Source organism: Typopeltis vanoorti, chromosome 12, assembly GCF_054136105.1.
Source record: "Typopeltis vanoorti isolate ZY-2024b chromosome 12, IOZ_Tvanoo_1.0, whole genome shotgun sequence".
NCBI lineage: Eukaryota > Metazoa > Arthropoda > Arachnida > Uropygi > Thelyphonidae > Typopeltis > Typopeltis vanoorti.
In genome coordinates, this window is record NC_143560.1 from 123170718 (window position 1) to 123193501 (window position 22784).

Consider the following 22784-nt stretch of genomic DNA (forward strand, 5'->3'; position numbering starts at 1 on the left):
TATTTGTCTCATCAGTGGGCGTCAGACCCAGAGGTTATACTAAAGTTGAAGTAATCTTAGCTTCTTTATATGAGTCGCCCCAGTCCTGAAAATAGTTCAGGTGCAAACTTGTTTGCTTGCACTCGGATAAAGGATTAAACAAAGTATATAATTTCTTGGTATCTTTAATTTATAGTATAACCAAGTGGAAAAACTTCGAACAACTTTCCCTTATCCAGAGTATTTTAAATAATAAGGTGTGACACCTTTTGTCTACTCATATATGAAAATATGACTTCTGCATTACATCAACTTAACAATCAACTCTGGGTATGGTTCTTGCTCATGAGACCTCAATATATGTTGAAACTGGTCTGGGTAGTGACCCTTCCCATAATGCATAGCATTATACCTCTACAAGGAAATGTGCTTTGCATTATGGGATACTAAGACAAGTTGATGTGAAGTCTTAGCTTATTTATACAAGTTGCCCCAGTCCTGAAAATAGTTCAGGTGCAAACTTGTTTGTTTACACTCGAATAAAGGATTAAACCAATTATATAATTTCTTGGTATCTTTAATTTATAGTATAACCAAGTGGAAAAACTTCCAACGATGATGATTGTCTCAAAACATTTTTAAAACAGAACTCTTAGTTAAACTGTAGTCATATCATTTGCATTTACCACAGCAATAATACTGATATAGAATGCTGTGAAACCTTTCCTCTTATAGAAAGAGAAATAATTATTATATTAATAAATAATTAATATTTAAAAGATTTTATTTTCTCCATTCAGTTCATTTTTTTTAGAAAACATTCAAATCTCTTAATTGGTTACTACAGGGAATGCACACCATGAGAATATTTTTGATAGCGACTATTTCTGAATAATTTACTGAAGTAAATTATTCTATTCCATTATCATAGAAATATGTCATTCCCATTTAACCTTTCAAAGTAATGGTTCAACTTGCAGCATTCATTTGGTTAAATTTACTTTCATAAGACTTTAATAATGAAGCCATGGATGTTAAATTTGAATAAGGAAACTGTATAAGGAGGGTGTAAGCAGAGGAGTGAGGAGAAGGTTCTTTACATGGAGAATGGTTGGTGAGTGGAATGAAATGCCTCAGCATGTTGTGAATGTAGACACAATGAATCAGTTTAAGGCATGGTTAGATGAGCATTGTGTGCAATAGTGTGTACCTCACACGATGAGTCTAGTCCATGGAGGTCAGATGTTAATAATGATAATAATAATAATCTTCTGCTCAAACAATCTGAACTGATTTTATTTAGGCAATATCTAAAATATTTTAAATCACAATTTAAATAAATGTATATTTGTAAATATTTAATGTCACAATTTATTACCTGTTGACTGATAGGCATAATGGTGAACATCTGCCACTAAGGATGGATGTACTCCATATTCTTCCATGAACACTTCTTCCATTGCTGCAGCTAAACGAAGTATGTATGCATCTCCCAGACTTCTGTCCCCACCAATTATGCAACAACCTGACTTATCAAATTCTATATATCTGGAAAGCAAGCTCTCAGGTACACCCCATGTCTTAGGTATCAGATTCCTTGGAAGACAAGGTAATGGACCTAATTTGAGAATTTAAGAAAAACTTGTGAAGTACAATATATCAATATTAAAAATGTATATATTCATGTAATAAATATAATTGCAAGTATCATTTTTATTTTTTAATAGCAATCAAACAATCTGACCTTAAATGAAGCTAAAACTTCAAAAGACTCATTCTTTGGATAAATCAAAGAGCAGACAAGTAGCAAATCATTAACTTTTGGTTTGAACAATTATGGATTGTATTTTATGGGAGACACTAAGAGAAAGCTTGTTGTATGAGACATTGGTATGAATGAATTCAAAGATGGACTAAGAATGTATCATGATATCCCCTCACAATAATGAAGAAACCAAGTGTTGCTCTCCAAATATAGGTAATGCATGAATCATTAAGTGATGAAGATCATTATTTATCTAAATCCCATCCAATGAGATTGAAGAACATCTGGTATCCTGGGTAGGCAACATATTTTTCTTTTCACAATTCAGTTAAACTTTCTAAGGGCTTAAATCTATAAACCACAATTTAAATAAATGTATATTTGTAAATATTTAATCTATCACAATTTATTACCCGTTGACTGATAGGTATAACGGTAAGCATCTGTATTCTTCCATGAACACTTCATGGAAGAATATGTTAATCATGAACAGTTAAGGGAGAAAAAACCAACTGATCTCTTTTTCTTTAAGGGATGAAGGACATAGCTGTTCAGGAATTCTAGAGAACAAAGGCAGCTGAAATGAAAGAGGAAAAGAATGTTGGGTAACTGCTGCTAATGTATTAACAGGCTTAGTGGTAAGTCGAGGAATGATGAATAACAGTTGATTGAAGCAGTTCCTGTGGAAGTACATACACTAGGCATCCACTTAACATGATGCTGCTTATGATGTTCACATTACTTATGATTTTTTATTCAGAATACATTAAAACAAAATGATATTCAGATTCACTTCACTATGATTTTTTGTGGCAAACTCTGTATAGTTCAGATGAGTGCAATTTCTTATGGCTTATTATCAACAAATATATACACTTAGGAAAGCACACTGAACCCACAAAATATTGTCATTAAATAAATACCAAACAGAAATGCATACATAATGTATTTTTTAAATGGCCACCAAATTTTGAGTCATGTTTTGTGTAGTTGTGTATGAGATATTTATTTTTGTTTCCATTCAGAGAAAATAAATCTTCAGCTTTTTATCTGGTTTTATGCAATATATCCAGATACAGTCTTCCATGATACTGTAAGAGAAATTACAAAGGAATTCTCAGCAAAAGCAGTAACAATGATAAACAACAAGATGACTGAAACTGGGAATATTGAATATATAAGAAAAATCTGGTCAAACCATTTTAAGACTATCTTCCACCAAGGAAACAAAACTACAATGCCAACAATAGAAGAAAATAATGATCACCCAAAAATTTTACAAGAAGAAGTTAGATACGCAATAAAACAGATGAAAAACAATACCAGGCATTGATACTATCCCTACTGAACTGTGGTCATATGGAGGCAGCATATCAATAGAATATTTAACAGCCCTATTCAATAAAATACTACAAACAGGAGAGATCCCAGATGACTGGAAAGATCATCCCAATATACAAGAAAGGAGACAAAAGAGACTGCAGAAATTACAGACCAATCAATTCACTCCCTCACACCTATAAAATATTCATAAGAATTATACAAAATAGATTAAAAAACACCTATGAAGAAATGATAGGCATAGAACAAGCTGGTTTCTGAGGAAACTATTCAACAATAGACCAAATTTTCACATTGCACCAACTAGCAGAGCTCAGCTGGGAAGACCATAAAGAACTATATTGCTGTTTTGTGGACTTTAAACAAGCTTTTGATAGCATCAACAGAGAAATCCTTCTTAAAATTCTACTAGAAAAAGCAATAGATAAATATATAATACAGTTTCTGATAAAATATTACTCTAATACAAATGGAATAATTAAAAAGGACAAACTCACAACAGAACCCATAGAGATCCAAAAAGGAGTGATGCAAGGATGCCCATTATCCCCATGCCTATTCAACATATATCTAGAAGAAGTTGTAAAGAAGGCAATAGACAACGAGCCTGGAATCAATGTCAATGGTTTAAACATAAATAATATCAAATATGCAGATGATCTTGTCCTTCTTGCAAGAACCCCAAATGAACTACAAAAGTTGATCAACAAGCTAAATGAAACCTGTAAAACATATGACATGACAATAAATATACAAAAGACAAAAGTGATGAAAATAGGGAGGAACAGAACTACCATCTCAACCACCCTAAACGGAGAACAAATAGAACAAGTAGACAACTTCATATACCTTGGATCAAAACTAACAGAAACAATAGATGAACTCAAAACACTCAAACACAGAATAGCGATAGGATGGACCACCATTGGAAAATTACAGAAAATCTGGAAAACAAACAAGATATCTAAGCAAGCCAAAATCAAATTATATGAAGCAATAATTATACCAACAGTCATCTATGAAGCAGAAGCGTGGACAGTTAAAAAAAGAGAGGAGAAAAAACTGCTGGCATTTGAAATGAAATGCTTAAGAAAAATAAATAGAACAAGTTGGATAGAAAAGAAAACAAACATCACAGTCAGACAAGAACTATTGTATAAAAAGACAATAATAGAAAAAATTAGAAAACAACAACTGAGATGGTTTGGACACACTGTACGCATGGACGCAGACAGACTTCCTAACGTCCTAATCAATACTTTTCCAACTGAAAAAAGAAGACCCGCAAGAACAAGAATTACCTGGCTGAAATTAATAAAGAACATCTCGGGATGCAGAACATATAAGGAACTTTTTTGAACAGCAAGGAATAGAGAAGACTGGAAGATCCTGCTCAAGAGAAGACTCAACCCGTCTTAGACGGAAGAGAAGAAGAAGAGACAGGGTGATCAAAATTAAAGTATTCCTGAGTTAAAGTGTAATGTGTTAAAGATACTTTAACACATTGTGCATCATGCAGAAGCGATATCTGAGAAGAAAAAAAAAAAGTCCTAAAATGTCAGCCTGGTTGGCCAAATGCTTAGCGTATCTGCTCTTCAGCCAAAAGGCTATGGGTTCGAATCCCACCATGGGAATGGATGTGTGTTTAGTCTGTGAAAATACTAGTGGTGGTAGTGGGTAGTAGATGGCATTGGTGTAGATGATGATGGTAGTTGCGGTTCATTATAGTTGGTGGACTGAGTGGCGGAGATAGAGTTGTAAAGTAGATGTCCTCCCTTGATGAGTCTTTGGACTCCCTGGAGGTGTCACATAATAATAATAATAAAATTCACCACAAGAGGGATGCTGTATGATGTACCAAATGTAGATGTGGTAATTTTTCTCTGTGTGTAAGGAGGAGGAGGAAAGCAACACAAGCATAAATAAAACATTTTCATTCACTTCCATTATGCATTCACAGGCTGTACTGTTCAATGTGCTGCCCTTCCCATTTTCCACAAACTACATCCTTTGCACAGTGTGTCCAATGGAATGCAACTGCTCGTGACTGATGTACGCATGCTGTGTTATGCTGTCTTTCAGCACTGACAAGTTACCAGGATGATCCTGATAAACCCCATCTTTGAGAAATCTCCAGAGCCAAAAGTCACAGAGAGTCAGATCAGGTGAACAAGGTGGCTATTCATTGGGGAATGCACAGCTGATCACTCTGCTCATGTGAAATGTTCTCAAAGAACACACCGTATGGATCAACCAATGTGTGGAGGAGACCCCAATGCAGCATGAAAATGAATGAATCCATGCACAGGTACAGCTGTGACAAACAAAATTGTTTATCATATCGCGATACCTTTTGGCACTAACTGAGCAGGCCACAGGACTTGACTGGCAAATGACCTTTAAGAAGAATGGTCCAATGATAAACGACATTGTAAACCCACACCAGACCCTAACGTTGGATTAATGCAAAAGAATTTGTTGGATTACATTCAGGTTTTGCATGGTCCATACTTGGCAATTGTAGGATTCACTGCTACATTCAGGTGAAAGTGAGCCTAATCTTTCCACAAAATCATCCATGGTTACACAGTATCCAACTCCACTCGGGCAAGGAATGTTAAGCAAATTTCGGTCAACTTTTAAAGCCGTGTGGGTGCAACTCCTGTGTCAGAGTTATCTTAAATGGATAGATATGCAGAATCTTCTGTAGAATTTTCCAACAGTTATGCAAAGCACATCCGTGTGCCTTGATAGCATGTGCACTGAAGGAACCAATGCTATTATTTATGGCCTGCTCCATAAAAGAAGAAGCAACTTCATTCACTTATTGTGAACTGATTGGTTTGCAACCTCTGCCAGGTATAACTCCCAACGACCCATTTCTTCAAAATGACTAATAATTCATTGCAGAGTACATGAAGATAGTTGACATCATTGACATTTGCTGGCCTGGTTGGCCAAGTGGTTAGCATATCTGCTCTCCATCCAAAAGGCAGCGGGGTTCGAATCCCATGTGGGCATGGATATTTGTGATTGTCTGTGAAAATAATAGTGGTGGTGGGCGGTAGGTGATGATTGTAGTTGTAGTTCATTGTAGTTGGTGAAATGAGTGGTGGAGACAGAGTTGTAGAGTAGGTGAGCCCCCTCGATGAGTCATTGGACTCCCTGGAGGTGTCAGGTAATAATTATGCATGCTTTACTTTCTTGAAAAGGAACTGCTGAAGTGGTGAGCAGAGACATCACAAAAACATAGTTGTTACAGCAGAAATTATGTGTAAAGCATCCAGACCATATTTCTGATCTGATAAAAGAAGATCAAAGTTTCAGATTCATATTTATAGCAAATTATAGATTGGTTCAGGCAGTTTAAATTTAGAGCTGGGATCAAACAAACTGTAAAGTAGCATCAGAAGATAAACCTGCAGCTAACAAATTTGTGATAAATCTCAAAGAGCTCATCCAAGGTTATTCACCTCCACAAATGTTCAACTTCAATGAAAGTAGTCTCTTCTGGAAAAAGAAACGAAAAAAAAAAAAAAACACCTATTATGAAGAGTGGAAATAAGCTGCAAGGGCACAAGGCGTTCAATTCAATCTCAACTCTAACAATGATTTTGTGATGAAATACCTTCCTCCCAGAATCTAAGAACACTGAAGAATGAGATTAAGTCTCAAATTCCAATGATTTTTAAGAGTAATTGAAAGGCATAGGCTTTTGTATTAATCAAGCAGTATAGTGATATCACTGGAAAAGAAGTCCGTGCTGTTAGCCTAGTGGCTTTGCGCTTCACAACCATATACATGGGGAAGGAGTGTCCTGGGTTAAATTCCTGTCGCCGATGTGAGGAGCTTAAGGATCTTCCTCAGCCATAGCCAAGTTAGCCGGTCTTGGGCGTGGACAGCAGGGTTTTTCCTCTCAGTTTATCTGGGGTTTTTCATCCCATAAGCAGGCAAACTGGCCTCGTAAACACACACGGATCTAAAGCCATAAATACTTAACCCCCTACGAGGAGGCTCAACTCGCCCCAATAGGGACGGGGGAGAAAAGGGAGGAAACTCCATATGAATAAATAAATAAATAAACTGGAAAAGAAAAGAAAAAGCACTCTTATTTGTCAATAACATATCAGCTTAGACCATGAGTATTACAAGGATTCATAAAAGGGAAATTTTTCCTCTGAAAGCCACTTCCCTAATGGATCAGCATTGCAATGCAAACTTTAAGATGAAGTACCATTAGTAAGCTCAAGTTTCAATAATGGTTCATGGCAACCAATGTAGAAGACAAGCCAACAGTTAACAACTCAAGAAGAGTGGTTAACGCTTCCAGAATTAAAAGAATTCTGGAAGAGTTATAACCCAAGGCACTAATGATAATACTGGCAAAGTGTGGACAAATGCAAGCTAGAAATCAGAGACATGGAAAAATTTATGGTTACAAATTGTGCCCAATTTTGAAGGGCTCAAACTTGCCAAACGAGAACAAAAAGAAACTGAAGAAGTATCATTGTTCTCATATGAACCTGCCTATGAAAGAGCATTCAGAGCTTAAACGAGTGGATAGGCTTATGTGTTAATCACACAAGTTGAATTGGATTTCAACGGTACTGATGCGAACACAGATTGATAAGAAAATAACTATTTATTAACTTAAAAGCTAATATTTTGCTGGTATTATGTCCAGCATCTTCAGAGCACACAAACAAAGTTTGTTACAAATGCGAGACAACCACAATTCCGTGTAACAGTGGAGCTAGTATAAGTAATTGCAACGTGCAACACAAGACTAAAGTCCTAATACGGCGTCATTCTTCTTCTTCTGCAGCTTTTCCCACTTAAGTAGGGTCGTTGTTTGTGGCGAGTCTCCTCCACAACTTCCTGTCTTGGGCTGTAGCCACATCCAAGTTCTTCATCCTCAAGTCCTCCTCCACCATCTCCCTCCATCTCTTCTTTGGCCGTCCACACTTACTCTTCCCCTGCACATCCATCTGCATGACCTTTCTTCCCACATACTCTTCCTCCCTCCTCATCACATGACCAAACCATCTCAACCTTGCCTCCTGTATCTTTGCTCCTAAGTAACTTTCACCGTTCCCCTTACATAGTCATTTCTCAGATGATCCTTTCTGGTCACACCGCACATCCACCTAAGCATTCTCATCTCTGCTACCTCCATCCTGCTGATGTTATTTTTCCTCAGGGCCACAGTTTCCAAAGCATATGTCATAGTTGGTCTCACCACTGTCCTGTAAATTTTGCCTTTAAGATTGATCAGCACCCTCTTATCACATAGCACTCCAGCCATCTCTCTCCAGTTCCTCCATCCTATATCCCACTTCCTTCTCAGCCTCACCATTCTCTTTCATTGTTGAACCTAAGTATCTAAAGTCACTGACCTTCCTGATGACATTTCTTTCCAGCACCAGACAGATGTCTCTTGACTGCCATCCACTTCGCAACACATATACTCGGTCTTACTTCTGCTCAGTCTCATCTCTCTCTCTCTCTCTCTTCCAGTACTTTCCTCCAACTTTCCAGTTTGGCTGCCACTTCTTCTCTTGATTCTGCATACAACATAGTCCAAGGTGCATCTTCTCTCGCTTCCTCCATCACAATATTAAACAGGAACGGACTTAATGCAGACCCTTGATGCAAGCCAACTGTCACTGGAAAACTTTCTGTCACTCCCAGGCAGGTTCGAACACTTGTCTGTACATCTCCTGCACCAACCTGACATATTTCTCCAGTACCTTCTTCTCCCTCAGCCACCTCCAGACTTCTTGCCTTGGCACTTTATATGCTTTCTCCAGATCAATGAAAACCAGATGTAGCTCCCGTTGCTTCTCTCGAAACTTTTCCATCATCTGCCATACCCCAAAGATAGCATCTGTGGCCGATCGACCAGGCATGAAGCCAAATTGCTCCTTTGCAATCTCCACCTCCTTTCTCAGTCTTTCATCAAGAACCCTTTCTAGGATTTTCATTGTGTGTAAAAAAAAAAAAGTTAAAAAAAAAAAACAGTAGTCCTTGAAACTTTCGAAAAATAGTAGTACAAAGTTTGAAAAAAATAAAATTGTGGGGCTAGTATGGCACCATCTAAGTTATATAAAAAAAACAGTAGTCCAAAGTTTTGAAAAAAATATAGTAGTCCATTAAACTTGTGAAAAATAGTAGTCCAAAGTTTGAAAAAAATAAAATTAAAATAATTAATTTGGTCTTACGATGACTGTCTCCCAAATCTTTGGTAGATTTATACAGTCATACTTGTTAAGGTTTCGAGTATGTTTTAAGGCTTCTGTTGATTCCAGGAACAACCTCTCTGACTTGTAGAAGCTTCTGTGCAGTACTTTTGTTTTTTTCCAATTGATTCCTGTGTGCTGGGGTATCCAAAGCATGGTCTGCCAGACCCGACTTGCCATAACGAAAGTACCAGATATATTTTTTGTGTTCACCGAGGCAGATGTCCACAGTTCTTCCTGTCTGTCCGTAGTAGGCTCGATGACAAGAACAGGGCACTTCATAGACTCCTGGATGTGATAAAGGATTGAATCTGTCCTTAGGTGAACGGATGAGAGTTGCCAATTTCACATAAGGTTTAAATACAGTGAGCAGTTGATGTTTGTTAAGTACCTTACATATCTTTTCATATGTGCCTTTAATGTACGGGATGGTGATAGTTTTGTTGTAGTCTTCTGTGGTAGATAGTGGGGGAGATTTCTGGGTAGCATTTAGTATTTTATCTATCTTATGGGTATTATAGTCATTGGTTAGGAAGGTGTGGCACAGGTGAGAAAGTTCAGCAGTGAGAGCAATGTCATTGGAACAGATTGCTCTAGCTCTATGGGTTAATATTTTTAAGATGCCATATTGTTGAGAAGGGTGATGGTGTGATTGTTCGTGTAAATACCTCCCTGTATGTGTGGGTTTTCTATAAACCAGAAATGATAAGGAACCTTCTGGAAGATGTGTGATCAGTGTGTCCAGGAAGAGCAGGCAGTCATTGGCTTCTAGTTCCATTGTAAAGTGGATTTTAGGGTGCTGGCTATTTAGATGCACTAAAAATGTATTCAATGTGTCTGGGTCATGTGGCAAAATAGCAAATACATCATCAACATAGCGTAGCCAGAAACTAGGTTTGAGAGTGGCTGTGTTGATAGCTAGCTTTTCCAGATGTTCTATGTAGAAGTTAGCTAAGGGGGGGGGGGGGAATCCCATAGCTGTCCCATCTAATTGTTTGTATATTTTCCCTTTCCATGTAAAATAACCTGCCTGTACTGTGACTTTAAATAGCTGAAATATATCAGGGAGAAATTGTGAATTTAGTAAGTTAAGTGTTTCAGTCAATGGTACATTAGTGAATAATGAAGTGATATCAAAACTCACCATTAGGTTTGAACTATTTTCTACCCACCTAAAAAGTATTTTCTAAAATACTTTTTAGGTGGGTAGAAATTTTTAACAAAAGAGGGAGAATTGTTTGTGCAAGTGGCTAGTAGTTTGGCTAAATGTTTAGCTACTTTATATGTAGGACTGTTTATACTATCTACAATAGGGCATAAAGGTGTACCTTGTTTGTGTATTTTTGGAGCTCCATATATTCTGGGTGTTTTAAGGTGAGAGGGTTTGAGTTTGTTGACTGTTTCTTTTGGCCAGGAAGTGACTTTGTTCAATAGCTTGCACACCTTATTCTTTTATGAGTTGGTGGGATCTCGATCTATACTTTGATATGTTAACCGGTCTTGGAGAAGTGTGTGCATTTTGCTTTCATATTCTGTTGTATCCATTACTACAATTACGTTTCCTTTGTCTGATTTGGTTATTGTAATGTGGTTATTATTGCGTAGCTCTTTTAGAGCCATTATTTCTTTATGTGGGATATTATTTTTGGGAGACTTAGAATGGATTAGGATATTGGCCACGTCTAACCTAATATTATTGGCTGTTGCTGGAGGCAGGTCGTATATTCCACGTTCAACGGAAGCCATTATTTTGGTTTTTGGAACTTCTTTAGGAGTAATGGCAAAATTGTGTCCACGACTTAATGCAGTCGTGGCGCTTCTTTAGTTAAGGTTAACAATGATAAGTTCACAATGACGCCATCTTGATGTAATTATGGCCACGGCACTGCATTGCTGGAGGAATTTAAATTTCTTCTGGTTACAGTTTTTAATTTCAGCGAATTCTTTATTGGCTGTAGAGTCTGAGATCCTCTCCAGGATATCCCATAGCTCCGGGTTCAAAATGTCAATTAGTATATCACATAGTGCACTGATGGATGAATTTATTTTGAAAGTTCTCGGCGAGTAGCGTATATCTGTTCCCGTAATAGTGCTAAACTCACTCGTTTATAAATACATTGGGCTTTGGCCGAGTGAAACTTGTTCTTAATTTTTATACAGTTTGGTATCAAATTGGTATCTCAGCACCTTTTTAAGAAGGCTAACCTCTTCAGTTGCTGCACCAATTTTACTTTCCGTACTGTCGTGCCTTGCATACGATATTAACATATACTAAAAGTCTAGCATTTGTAACAAACTTTGTTTGTGTGCTCTGAAGATGCTGGATATAATACCAGCAAAATATTAGCTTTTAAGTTAATAAATAGTTATTTTCTTATCAATATGTGTTTGGATCGATACCTTTTAAATCCCACTCAATATTCAGAGCTTGTTTGGGAAGTAATTCTCATGGAGCTACATGCATTTATCCTGATGAATGAGATGTTGAAACTGAAACAAGCAAAAATTGATTTCGTTAATTCTACTTATCAGAAAAATGCCAAGAAGCTCTCCCCTCAAGAGCATCAAAATTCTGATTAAACTTGTGGGTGTTTTTCTAATCAATGTGTAATTTACAGTTGTGTTTATTTATCATACATATTTTCTTGAAAAAAAAGAAAGAAAAGGTCATCCATGGTGCCACGGATGGCACCATGGATGGTTAAAGTGAGCAGTTCAAGCAAGAACTTGAACTGCTCTCCTATGGACAGCATTAGATTTTATGACCGATTTGAGATTTGTATAGATTGCTGCTGCTGCACTATGCAAAACATCTGCAGTATTCTAAGGGTGGACAGATATGAGAGTTGTACAGGACTGGTAGCCGGATGGGTGAAAAGATATAATCAACATTTGTTTGTGCCAAGAGAGACTAGAGGTAAATGTCCACCTGAGAAAAATCTGATCCTGCTAATGATTTGAATATTATCAAAGGCAAGAAGAGGTGAAATTAGATCTTTTTATGTGAAAAAAGGCAGGTCTATGTTTAAGTACCTGGTTGTACAAGCTGGGATGTTTGAGTGGAATAAGTGGGAGGAATGCAGCATACTGTCATCAGTAAAATTATGGACAGAGTCAATGGTCAGCGAAAAGAAGTCTTATGTATTAAAAAGGTAGATGCTACAACAGAGCCCTGGTACACTGCTGTCATCAAAACAGATAGCTGTGCTGATGACAGCAGTCAACTGCCGAATCAACTGGAAAGAGAGACGAATATCCAATTACAGAGAATAGAAGGTACACTCAAGGAAACTTGTTAAGCAGGCTCTGATGCCAGACCTGATAAAAGGTTCTGGGAATCAAGTACACCACCACCACAGATTTCTCCTAACCTCTCCAATTGCTTGTATCTTCCGATGAGGGTGATGTAGTTTAGATCTTCCACTTATCTAGAATATGGTGGAATCTGTATTGGTCACTAATTACCTAATGGATCTTCACATAGCAAAGAAGTTGGCTGTTGATAACTCTTCCATTATCTTAAGTGAGGTAAAGGCAATGGGTCAGCAAACTTACCTCCCTTTTTGTTGGAATGATCTGTATTATAGGCTTGCTTCCAAGATAAATGTGTTCTGAGTATGAAAAAGTATAGAAGCAATAATAGCAAGGATTAGCTATTGTATATAATACTTTTCATATTGGAGGCAAGTTTCCTGCATCTGACCTTTTAAAAGACAGGGTTTGTTTATGGTTTGCATTTGTTGCACCTTCATGACAGGCAGAAAATGAAATTGGAATTCTTGTTTCAAGCTACTTGTGTTATAAATTTTTCTCCTGGACTGCCTTGCCGAATCTATTATTAAACTATAGCTTTGATAGTGGGAAAGAATTTTGAACAGAGTGAAGAATGAAGTTCATTCATCAAGAGTCTCTTTACTTAAGCAAAAATAATGACTTATTTGGGGCATGTATTTAGGAGAGTAGAAGCAGTAGCCTGACCATGGAAAGGAAGAGTAATACTCCTCGAGATTATCCTTCTCCTTGGCACTAGTGCAGTGCCAAAACACATGCTGCTGAGAATAGCCGAGTGCATATATATATATATAATAGATGATCTTTATGGTATATATGGAAGGAGAACTGGTAAAGATGAAGAGTGTTGGGTGAGCGCAGAAGGTTATCTAGTATTCTGGTTAGTAGATGAATAATTTGTATTAAATCACCTCTTACCACAAATACTTCTGTATCTCTTCCAGTTTGGCCTGGATAGAAAGTTGAAGAGGTCGAACTGATATTCAGAATCTGCAGAGTGGTAAAGACAGACAGTAGATGAATGTAACCGAATAAGTAATATCATTCAGTGTACATCAGTGGTTCTCAAACTTTTAACCTCTGAACCCCACCTGACAAGAGAAAGCACTGTCATCAGTAACCCCCCCCCCCCCCCCCCCACACACACACCCGGTTTTATTTATCAAAATAGAAGTCATAAAACTGTCTTCAGTTTTGAGAAGATGTAGTAATCACTAGCTACTAGATCTGGGCTGTAGGGTAGGTGTTCAATTTCCTGGAAACCACAGTCTTTCACTGCAGCCTTTGCAACAACAGTTGTGTGGATTGAAGCATTGTTGTGAAGAAGGCAAAAACCATGACTCAGCATTCCTCATCTCTTCTCCTTTATGGCATCATGCAGTTTGTGCAGGAGTGAAACATAATATTCCATATTCAGGGTGGTATTCCTTTCCTTGAAGTCAATCAAGAGAATTCTCCAGTAATCCCAAAAGATTGTTGCCATGATCTTCTTGGTGGACTGAGTTACCTTGGCTTTTCTTGGCAGTAATTTGCCTAGTTTGCACCACACCATGGAATCCCTTTTGGAAAGTGGATAATTATAAAGGACCGTGGTTTCTGCTCCGGTGACAATGGATTCCAGCACTTCTCTGATTTCCCTGGAAAAGCTCTAAAAACTTGTAAGAACAGGTCACATGATGCTCCTTCTGAATTGAAGACAGAAGTTGGGGCACCCACTTTGTACTGAACTTCGTCATGTGAAGCTTCTCGTGAATGATGCGAAAGACACGGTTATAATAAAAAGCAATAACCTGGCTGAGATTTCTTTGAGCTTCAGCCATCTCTCACTGAGCAGTTTCTCTTCAACAAGAGAGACATTTTCCTCAGTCATCACTTCCACATTTCAACCATCACAAGGATCATCTTCGATGCTCTCTCTCTTGCTAGGTGAAGTTGTTTAGTCCATTCTTTCACAGTGGAATATGAAGGAGAAGCTTCTGCATAAACACCATTCAATTGTTGTTTGATAGCGCCTGGAGAAAGCCCACTTTGGTGAAAAACTATCAGAGCGCAGTACTCAAATTGTAACGTTACAGTCACTTAGCATGACTCCAACTGAATGACCCAGGTAGAGAGTAGTTGAAACTGGCACACTAAGCTTCCTAGAGAAGGTGCTTTCCGTCACACATAGCGTTTTAAAATTGGCAAAAATTTTGAAGGCCCGAAACTTTTCGAACCTATCTCGTATATTTCAAAGTAACATACAGGAATATATAAAATCCTACCTGACACAGATAAGAAACTTCTTACTTACTGCTAAACACTGGTCATAAGTAACAACTACACTTTTTTAATCTGAATTCATAATATATTACCATCTCAGAGATCATCGACAACAGAATGTCACGTTTCTTGTGCTCATTCAGAGAATGTAAAGATAGCTATTTATCAGAAATTACTTGAACAATATGGAACTACCTTGACTTATCTGAAAGTTATAGGAAAAAGAGCAGATTCTGAGCAACAACCATTTCCTGCCCAGATTCAAACCATAAAAACATCATCATCGAGTTCCTGACATGTACCCTCAAGGGGTTTACAGGATATGATAGTACTATATGAAAAACTTACATCACCACTAACTTCTTATCTACAATCTTCCTCCAAATCAATCTGTTACCTGTCAAGATTCCAACATTATCAGATCTTATATTGTTGTCTTTTAAGGCACTTTTTACTGTATCAATCCACATATATCTTGGTCTTCCTCTGGGTCTTTTTTCTGCCAACCTGGCAGAGAACACTTGTTTTGCTAATCTTTCTGCTACCATTCTGTTTAAGTACCACCTGAGATTTGCTCTACTAACACATTCCTGGATGCTAAGCATGTCAAGTATTTTCCAAATACCCTCGTTTTTAATATGATATTGCCATTGATTCCATTTGTTCATGCACTTAATCTTTCTCAGGACTCTCATATCTGCATTCTCTAGTCTTTGGACAAGTGTTTTATTTTTAACCTAGCTCTCAGATCCATAAGTTAAAATTGGCATAAACACTGTCTTGTATACAGCTAATTTAGTGTTTTAACTAATTTCTCTCTTATTCCATATAAATTTATTCAGTTGACCTCCTACCATACCAGGTTTTGTTGATTCTGTTGTCTATTTCCATATTTAATTTACAATCTTCACTAAAAATAGTGCATAAGTTATACTTGTTCTATAGGTTCTCCATTCACGATGCAGTTCATATTTTCAATGCTTCTGCCTATTTTCATTGTCTTTGTCTTGTTATTGCTGATTTTCAACAGTTACTCAATTTAGTCATGGAATCTTGAAGACTTGTACCAGATTTATTTAGAAGTATAATATCATCTGCATAAATTAAAGGGCCGAGATTAACATCTCCAATTTTGATATCAGGTTTAATACCATTTTCTTTCGTAATGTGATCCATATGGATAATCTACATCCTGATAATCCATAATGTTAAATCTGGGACCAGATTTAACATTAAACCATCTTCCTGTACTTCCTTCTTTCAACTGCTGACTTACACTTCACATAAAGACAAAGTATTGCTTGATATAATGCCCCATTGACATCACAAACTGTAGCATTTTGAATAGCGTTTTTCTTTGCACTTTGTCATGTGCCTTTTCCAGATCTACAAAACTTAAGTACAGATCATTGTTTTATATTCCCATGATTTCTCAAATATTTGTTGTAAAGTGAAAATCTAATTCTGACAGCCTCTATTTGCCTTGAATCTAGCTTTTTCTTCACTAAGCTTCTCTTCCACAATCCTTCTCGACCATTTCTTAAGTATACTTGCATAAATCTTATCAGGAACACTCAGTAGAGAAATACCTCTTTAATTCTCACATTCAATTTTATTTCCCATTTTATATATGGGTACTATGAGAGCTCTACTCCAATAATCTGGAATTCGTCCCCATGTCCAGGCCTTCTGAACTATGCTGTGCAGCACTGCAAGACTTTTATACCTCCATACTTGTACATTTCTGGTTGAATATCACCTACTTCAGCTGCCTTTCCACACTTCAGGATTTTGATGGCTTTTTCTAATTCAAGTTTGGATATGTATTCCTGATTGCATGTCTGCTGAGTGTTTTTTTTTTTACTACTGTGCTGTTATTACTGCTTGTATCATTTAGCAATTTTACAAAGTAATTACTCCATACATCAAGGATATTTTTTTTCTCCAGTTTTCATGTCACTTTTATCATCTCCAATTGCTTTTACAGCACTCTTCCACCTTCTTGATATTTATTTTCTATGTTCTTACCAAAGTTTTACCTTGACTTTTGTTTAGCTGGTGTAACATAGTGCTTCGCTTTCTTACATTTGTGTCTGTATTCTCTAAGAGCACAAACTGACTTATTTGCCAGGAACTTTTGATATGCTTTCTTCTTTTCCTTCAATCCATCTTTAACTTTTAATGTCCACCATGGAGTTCTGATTGTTCTATCCTTGCAGACAACCTCACTTCTTTCGTCAGGGTTTGCCACCGAATCTCCGTTTGGTTCCTGTTCTAAAATTCTTTCATTTTTTTTCAATAATGTCTGTCTATTTTAGTCCAGTTCACATCTGAGAGCTGCTCAACTTTTATTCGCTTTAAAATTTTCTTATATGTTCTTATTTTCATTATGAAATTCAATTTTATCCTACTCAAGACTAAATGGTGATCGCTTTCAATTTCAAATCCTCTGTACACTCAAGTGTGCTGCACTAGTGAGAAAACATCACTATCAACAATAATATATTTCTTGTAGAGAGGCTTATACGCTGGTTAAACATGATAACTAATAATTAAGGAATTGACAGCGTACACTAGAAATATAAATTAAACAAACTTTAATGTATATTTTTTGATATTTCGGCAAACGCCACGTTGCCATCTTCTTGGGAACTTAATACAAAGACAAGTGCACGCAAGTACTACATAACAGCAAATGAGAAGCGAAGCTAGCGTTTTCCTAAAGTCCTGATGGTGCCACCTGGCGGGCTATATTGGTAGTTCTTGGCCTTTGGGCTGAAGTTCTTCTGATAAATGTTTCCCAAATTTGGGGCAGTCTCTTGCATCCAAATTTGTTGAGGTTTGGTATGTTCCTAAGGGCTGAGGCTGATTCCATGAATAGTCTTTCATATTTGAACTTGCTGCGGTGTATTACTGTGGCTTTCTTCCAACATTCTGTGGCGAGTATCCAGAGTGTGGTCTGCAAGCCCAGAGTGGCTATACTGGTGAAATCGGATGTAATCCTTGTGTTCTGAGATTCTGATATTTGCTGTCCTGCCTGTTTGCTAAAGTAGGACAATTTACAGCTGCAAGGGACCTGGTATACACCAGGTAGGTCTAGGGGAAGTGGTTGGTCTTTTGTGGAGCAGATAAGGGATGCCAATTTTCTATATGGTCTGTAACAAGTGGTCAAGTCATGTTTTTTTAGGATTTTGTTGATTTTTTCCAAGGTGCCTCAGATGTAGGGAATTGTGATGGATTTAGAGTAATCTTTTTTTGTGCGGGGGGAGGGAAGGAGGGTTGCGGATAACTGGTTTAAGTATTTTTTAGATTCTTTTTTTTTTGGGGGGGGGGGGGGTAGCCATTGGCCGAGAAAGTGTCACGGATGTGATTTAGTTCAGTGGTTAGGGCTTGATCATTTGAACAGATTATTTTTGCCCTGTTGAATAGTGTCTTAATAACTCCATATTGTTGGGGGGGGGGGGGTGATGGGATTGTTGGTGAATGTACCTGCCTGTATGGGTGGGTTTTCTATAAACTGAGAAAACCAAGGTTCCATCAGGTTGGCGGGTGACTAGTGTGTCTAGGAAGGTGAGGTTATTGTTTTTCTCTTTTTCCAGGGTGAACTTGATTCTAGGGTGTTGGTTGTTTAAGTGTGGTAGGAATGAGAGGAGTAAATCCGGGCCATGTTGCCAAATAGTGAACACATCATCAACGTTGCAAAGGCATATGGTAGGTTTTTGTGGGACAGAGTTTAAGGCTTTCTCTTCAGAAGTCTCCATAAGGAAGTTGGCCAAGGGTGGGGAAAGTGGTGAACCCATGGCTGTCCCCTCTATCTGTTTGTAGAATTTTTCCTGCCAAATGAAATAGCCTGACTTCATTGTAAACTGAAATAGGGCTGAGATATCGGGAAGAAATTTAGCTTGGATTAGCTCTAAGGTTTCTTTGAGGAGGACATTCGTGAGTAAGGAGGAGACGTCAAAACTGACCATTATGTCATTATGTTGGAGTGTAAGGTTTTCTATACTGGCTTTGAAGTGGGCTGAGTTTTTTTATGTGTGATGGTGTGTTGCCAGTATAGTGTGAGAGTGCTTTGGCTAAATGCTTGGCTAGTTTGTAAGTGGGGGAATCAATGCCATCCACTATGGGACGTAATGGCACATTTTCTTTATATATTTTTGGGAGCCCATATATGTGTGTGGGGGGTCTAGAATTATATGGTTTTAGTCTGTTGGTAATCTCCACAGGCCAAGAAGTGACCTTCTTAAGGAGCCTATGGAGTTTTCTAATTTGAGAGTTGGTGGGATTGTATTCAATAGGGAGGTAAGTGGCTCGATCTAATAGTAAAACCTTAAGTTTACCTGTGTAGTCATTAAGATTGAGTACCACAGTGCCGTTCCCCTTATCCGCTTTGGTGATCACTATTTCTTTGTTTTTCTTCAATTCTTGTAGTGACTTGTATTCACTAATGGATATGTTGGTTTTCAAGGTTTTGCTTTTGTGAGAACACAGGCTACATCCAATCTAATATCGTTGGCGATGTGGTTTGGAAGATGGCGAATCCTGTGTTCAATTTGGATCATTAATTCCCCGGCCGGTAATTTCTTAGGAGCAATGGCGAAGTTGTGACCAAGTGACAGAGCGATAATTGCTTCAGGCTTCAAGATAACTGAAGAAAGGTTAACTACAGTGTTGGTTTGTAGTTTAGGTTTGGATGCCGAGTTCTTTATTAATTTATCAAACTTGTTGATATGTCGGCTCCGTATTCGTTCGAATTCTTCATTAGCCGCCGTACACGAGACATCATGTAGGACTGACCAAAGCTCGTGATTAAGCGTATTTGAAAGCTCATTTTCTAATGCTAAAATAGCTCTGTTTATGTCGGCTAGGGAACTGCGTGTAGCGGTAATTTGCTCCCGAAGTAAAGCCTGACTCGCCCAGTTGTAGATACGGAGAGCTTTCTGTGAAACGAAGCGGCGTTTAAATTTTACACAGTTAGGGATGACTTGATTATCTTGGCAGCGTTTTAGGAATGCCAGATGGTTAAGTTGCCTGGATAACTTCAGTTTCAGTTTGCCGTAATGGCGTGCCTTGCGTGCGAAGGAATCTCTGTTAATGATTGCAATTCTTGTAGACAGGCTTATACGCTGGTTAAACATGATAAGTAATAATTAAGGAATTGACAGCGTACACTAGAAATATAAATTAAATAAACTTTAATGTATAATTTCCGGTATAAACCTCTCTACAAGAATTACGATTTTAGGAAAACATTAGCTTCCTAGCTTCGGTTCTCATTTGCTGTTATGTAGTACTTGCATGCACTTGTCTTTGTATTAAGTTCCCAAGAAGATGGCAACGTGACGTTTGCCTAAATATCGGAAAGTGTACATTAAAGTTTATTTAATTTATATTTCTAGTGTATGCTGTCAATTCCTTAATTATTAGTTAACAACCATAATATAGCCAATGAGACTATTCTTATTCCTTGCCTCTTCTCCCCATGTGAATTTGTGCATTTTTATGTTGGAACATGGTGCTAGTAATAACCAGTGCATGTCCTGAGAAAAAATTCTACAGGTATTTGTCATTATTAGAAAAAAGAGCTTTGCTCTTTTTTCTAAATTTTCCCAAAATATTTTTGTATGTCTGACAATCATTTCCTACTCTGCTATTTAGAACACCAACAAGGACCAACTTTTCCTTTTTCATTGTGTGAGTTGCTTCTAAGCTTAAAAAAAATTCCTACACTTCTACCTTAGTAGAACCTTCTGTGGGACCATATGCACAAATAGTCTTATTGTCCAGTTCCTCATTCTGATATTTATCCACATCTCTACTTGATATCCACAAAAACCATGTTATATTAATAACACATTTTTATGGTTTAAATCTGAGCAGTATATGTATTTGTCAATTTTAGTAAGCAATTTAGAGATCTAATAGTCTAAATAAGGCTTTGTAGAGATGCATGCAATATAAGGCAAACTTTTTTTCATAAGCAACTTCTACCCCCTGGTTTAAATAACATTAAAATTATGGTAATGGAATTTTCATTAGGAATGCAGAGTCCATGTGAAAAATAAAAGTAAAATTAAAGTTTCACTATCATCTTTATATTCTTTTTGATGCTTCTGTGTCTCAATGATCCATCTGTTAACTGGGAATTTCATCTGCCGATGACGATATTTGCCTCTTTCTCATTTGATTAACGGCTTAATATATTCTCTCTCTATGTTCACTGGGCATTTACAGATGCCGTATGGTCACTCCGATGCTCGGTGATATTCCACACCAGGCCTCGCCATGTTTTAATATATTCTAAAGTTAAATATCAGGTAAAATATTTCATGTTACCAACAAGACACTTCAACTTCTCCATTTAGATTTACACCTAAAATTTATCCTTTTTTAAAGTATTACTTCAATTTATATAACTCTATACTTACCTTTTTTAATGCCCACAAGAGGAATATAATGATTGTGACCAGAACTGCTCCATGCAATACAAAGTGGTTTATTAAGATGTCCATCCTTACCACAACAATCTTCTGGTCTTATTAGACTAGGAAGAAACAGGGCTTCACAAAGAAGATGATAAAAGAGGAAAGGATGAATATCAGGAAAGAAAATCTATATAAATAATCATTTAACAAAATCTTAATGATGACTGATTATAAAACTGAACAAGAAATGTATTCCAGTTCAGTCAATATATTAAATGACAAATATTCTAAATATGATATGCTTTAAAGCAACAAAAAAGCTGATTGAGTGAGTGGGAAAAATGTAATCAGATAAACAAATGTTAAACTATGCGCCAAGATCAAGTGAAAAGCATAATAAAGTATCATCCAAGTTATTTCAACTTATTATTTGCAATGCATTTGTGACCATGTACATACAGACCAATAGAAACTATGAAATTATTTTCAATATTCTTCTTAGCAAGGATTAGATATCTGCCTCCTGGCTTCAACAGTCTTCCTCCTCCTCCTCTGTAATCTATATTTATCTAACTTTTGGTAGCCAAAAGATATAAAGGATTACAAGACTACAGAACTATTAATTTAATCTCTCATGCATACAAGCAAGATTTTATTAAATATCATTCTAAATAGGATTGAGCTCAAAGTTGAGGCAGAGATGCCTGAGGAACAAAAGTTTTAGAAAAGGGAAGGGTACCAGACATCAGATCATAGAAATGTATAAAGAATTTAGTATCCATATGGTAATGTGTTTCATAAACCACTCTAAAGCTGAAGTAAAAAAAATAACAGGTTTTTCTCAACACACTATTAGATTGACAGCTAACTTGTACAGTAAGCAAGAAGACACAGTAACAACAGGTGTTGGATTAACTGATTGGCTTCAGGTTGGAAAAGGAGTTAGGCCAGGATGCCTACTTTCTCCTGACCTGTTTAGTATCTATGCTAAGGATATCAAGTGTGTAGCACTGGATGAGCTTAAGACAGAAATTAGGATAGACAGTAGATTGATCAGTAATCTGAGGTATGCTAATGATACAGTATTCCTTTGTAATGACAAGGAAGAACTAGGACAAATTCTTGACAAAGTTAACATGATCAGTAAAAACAGAGGATTTCTGCTCAATCCTAGCAAGACAAAGATTATGGTTCTCAAAAGAAATACAGATAGGGAAGCTCTTGAGAAACAAGTGTACTTTAATGGAGAAACATTAAGGCACACTTAATGTTTCTTAACATTAAGATCTTTGTATATATTCCAGATGACCTTAATATGAAGGTCAAAACGTCAGGAATTAAAAATAGTTTTTTTATAACAGGGCTGTAAAGTCAATAATTTCTAAAATGAAGTCTAAACATTTCACTGAGTACTTCTTTTACAAAAAAATTAAGTAAAGATGTTTAAATCGTGCTAGACTTTTAATCTTGTCATGCAATTCG

The 22784-nt window shown here is 37.0% G+C and overlaps 1 protein-coding gene across 1 annotated transcript in view; it reads right to left on the reverse strand.

Moving 5' to 3' along the window:
• LOC150101198 (deubiquitinating protein VCPIP1-like) overlaps positions 1-22784 on the reverse strand; it is a 331399-nt gene that overhangs the window by 210094 nt on the left and 98521 nt on the right. The window contains exons 4-5 of the mRNA XM_090402113.1: positions 21306-21437; positions 1358-1597 (exon numbers count right to left, since the gene is read on the reverse strand). Of these exons, the coding sequence (XP_090258239.1) occupies positions 1358-1597; positions 21306-21437 (372 nt within the window). The remainder of the gene's footprint in view (positions 1-1357; positions 1598-21305; positions 21438-22784) is intronic.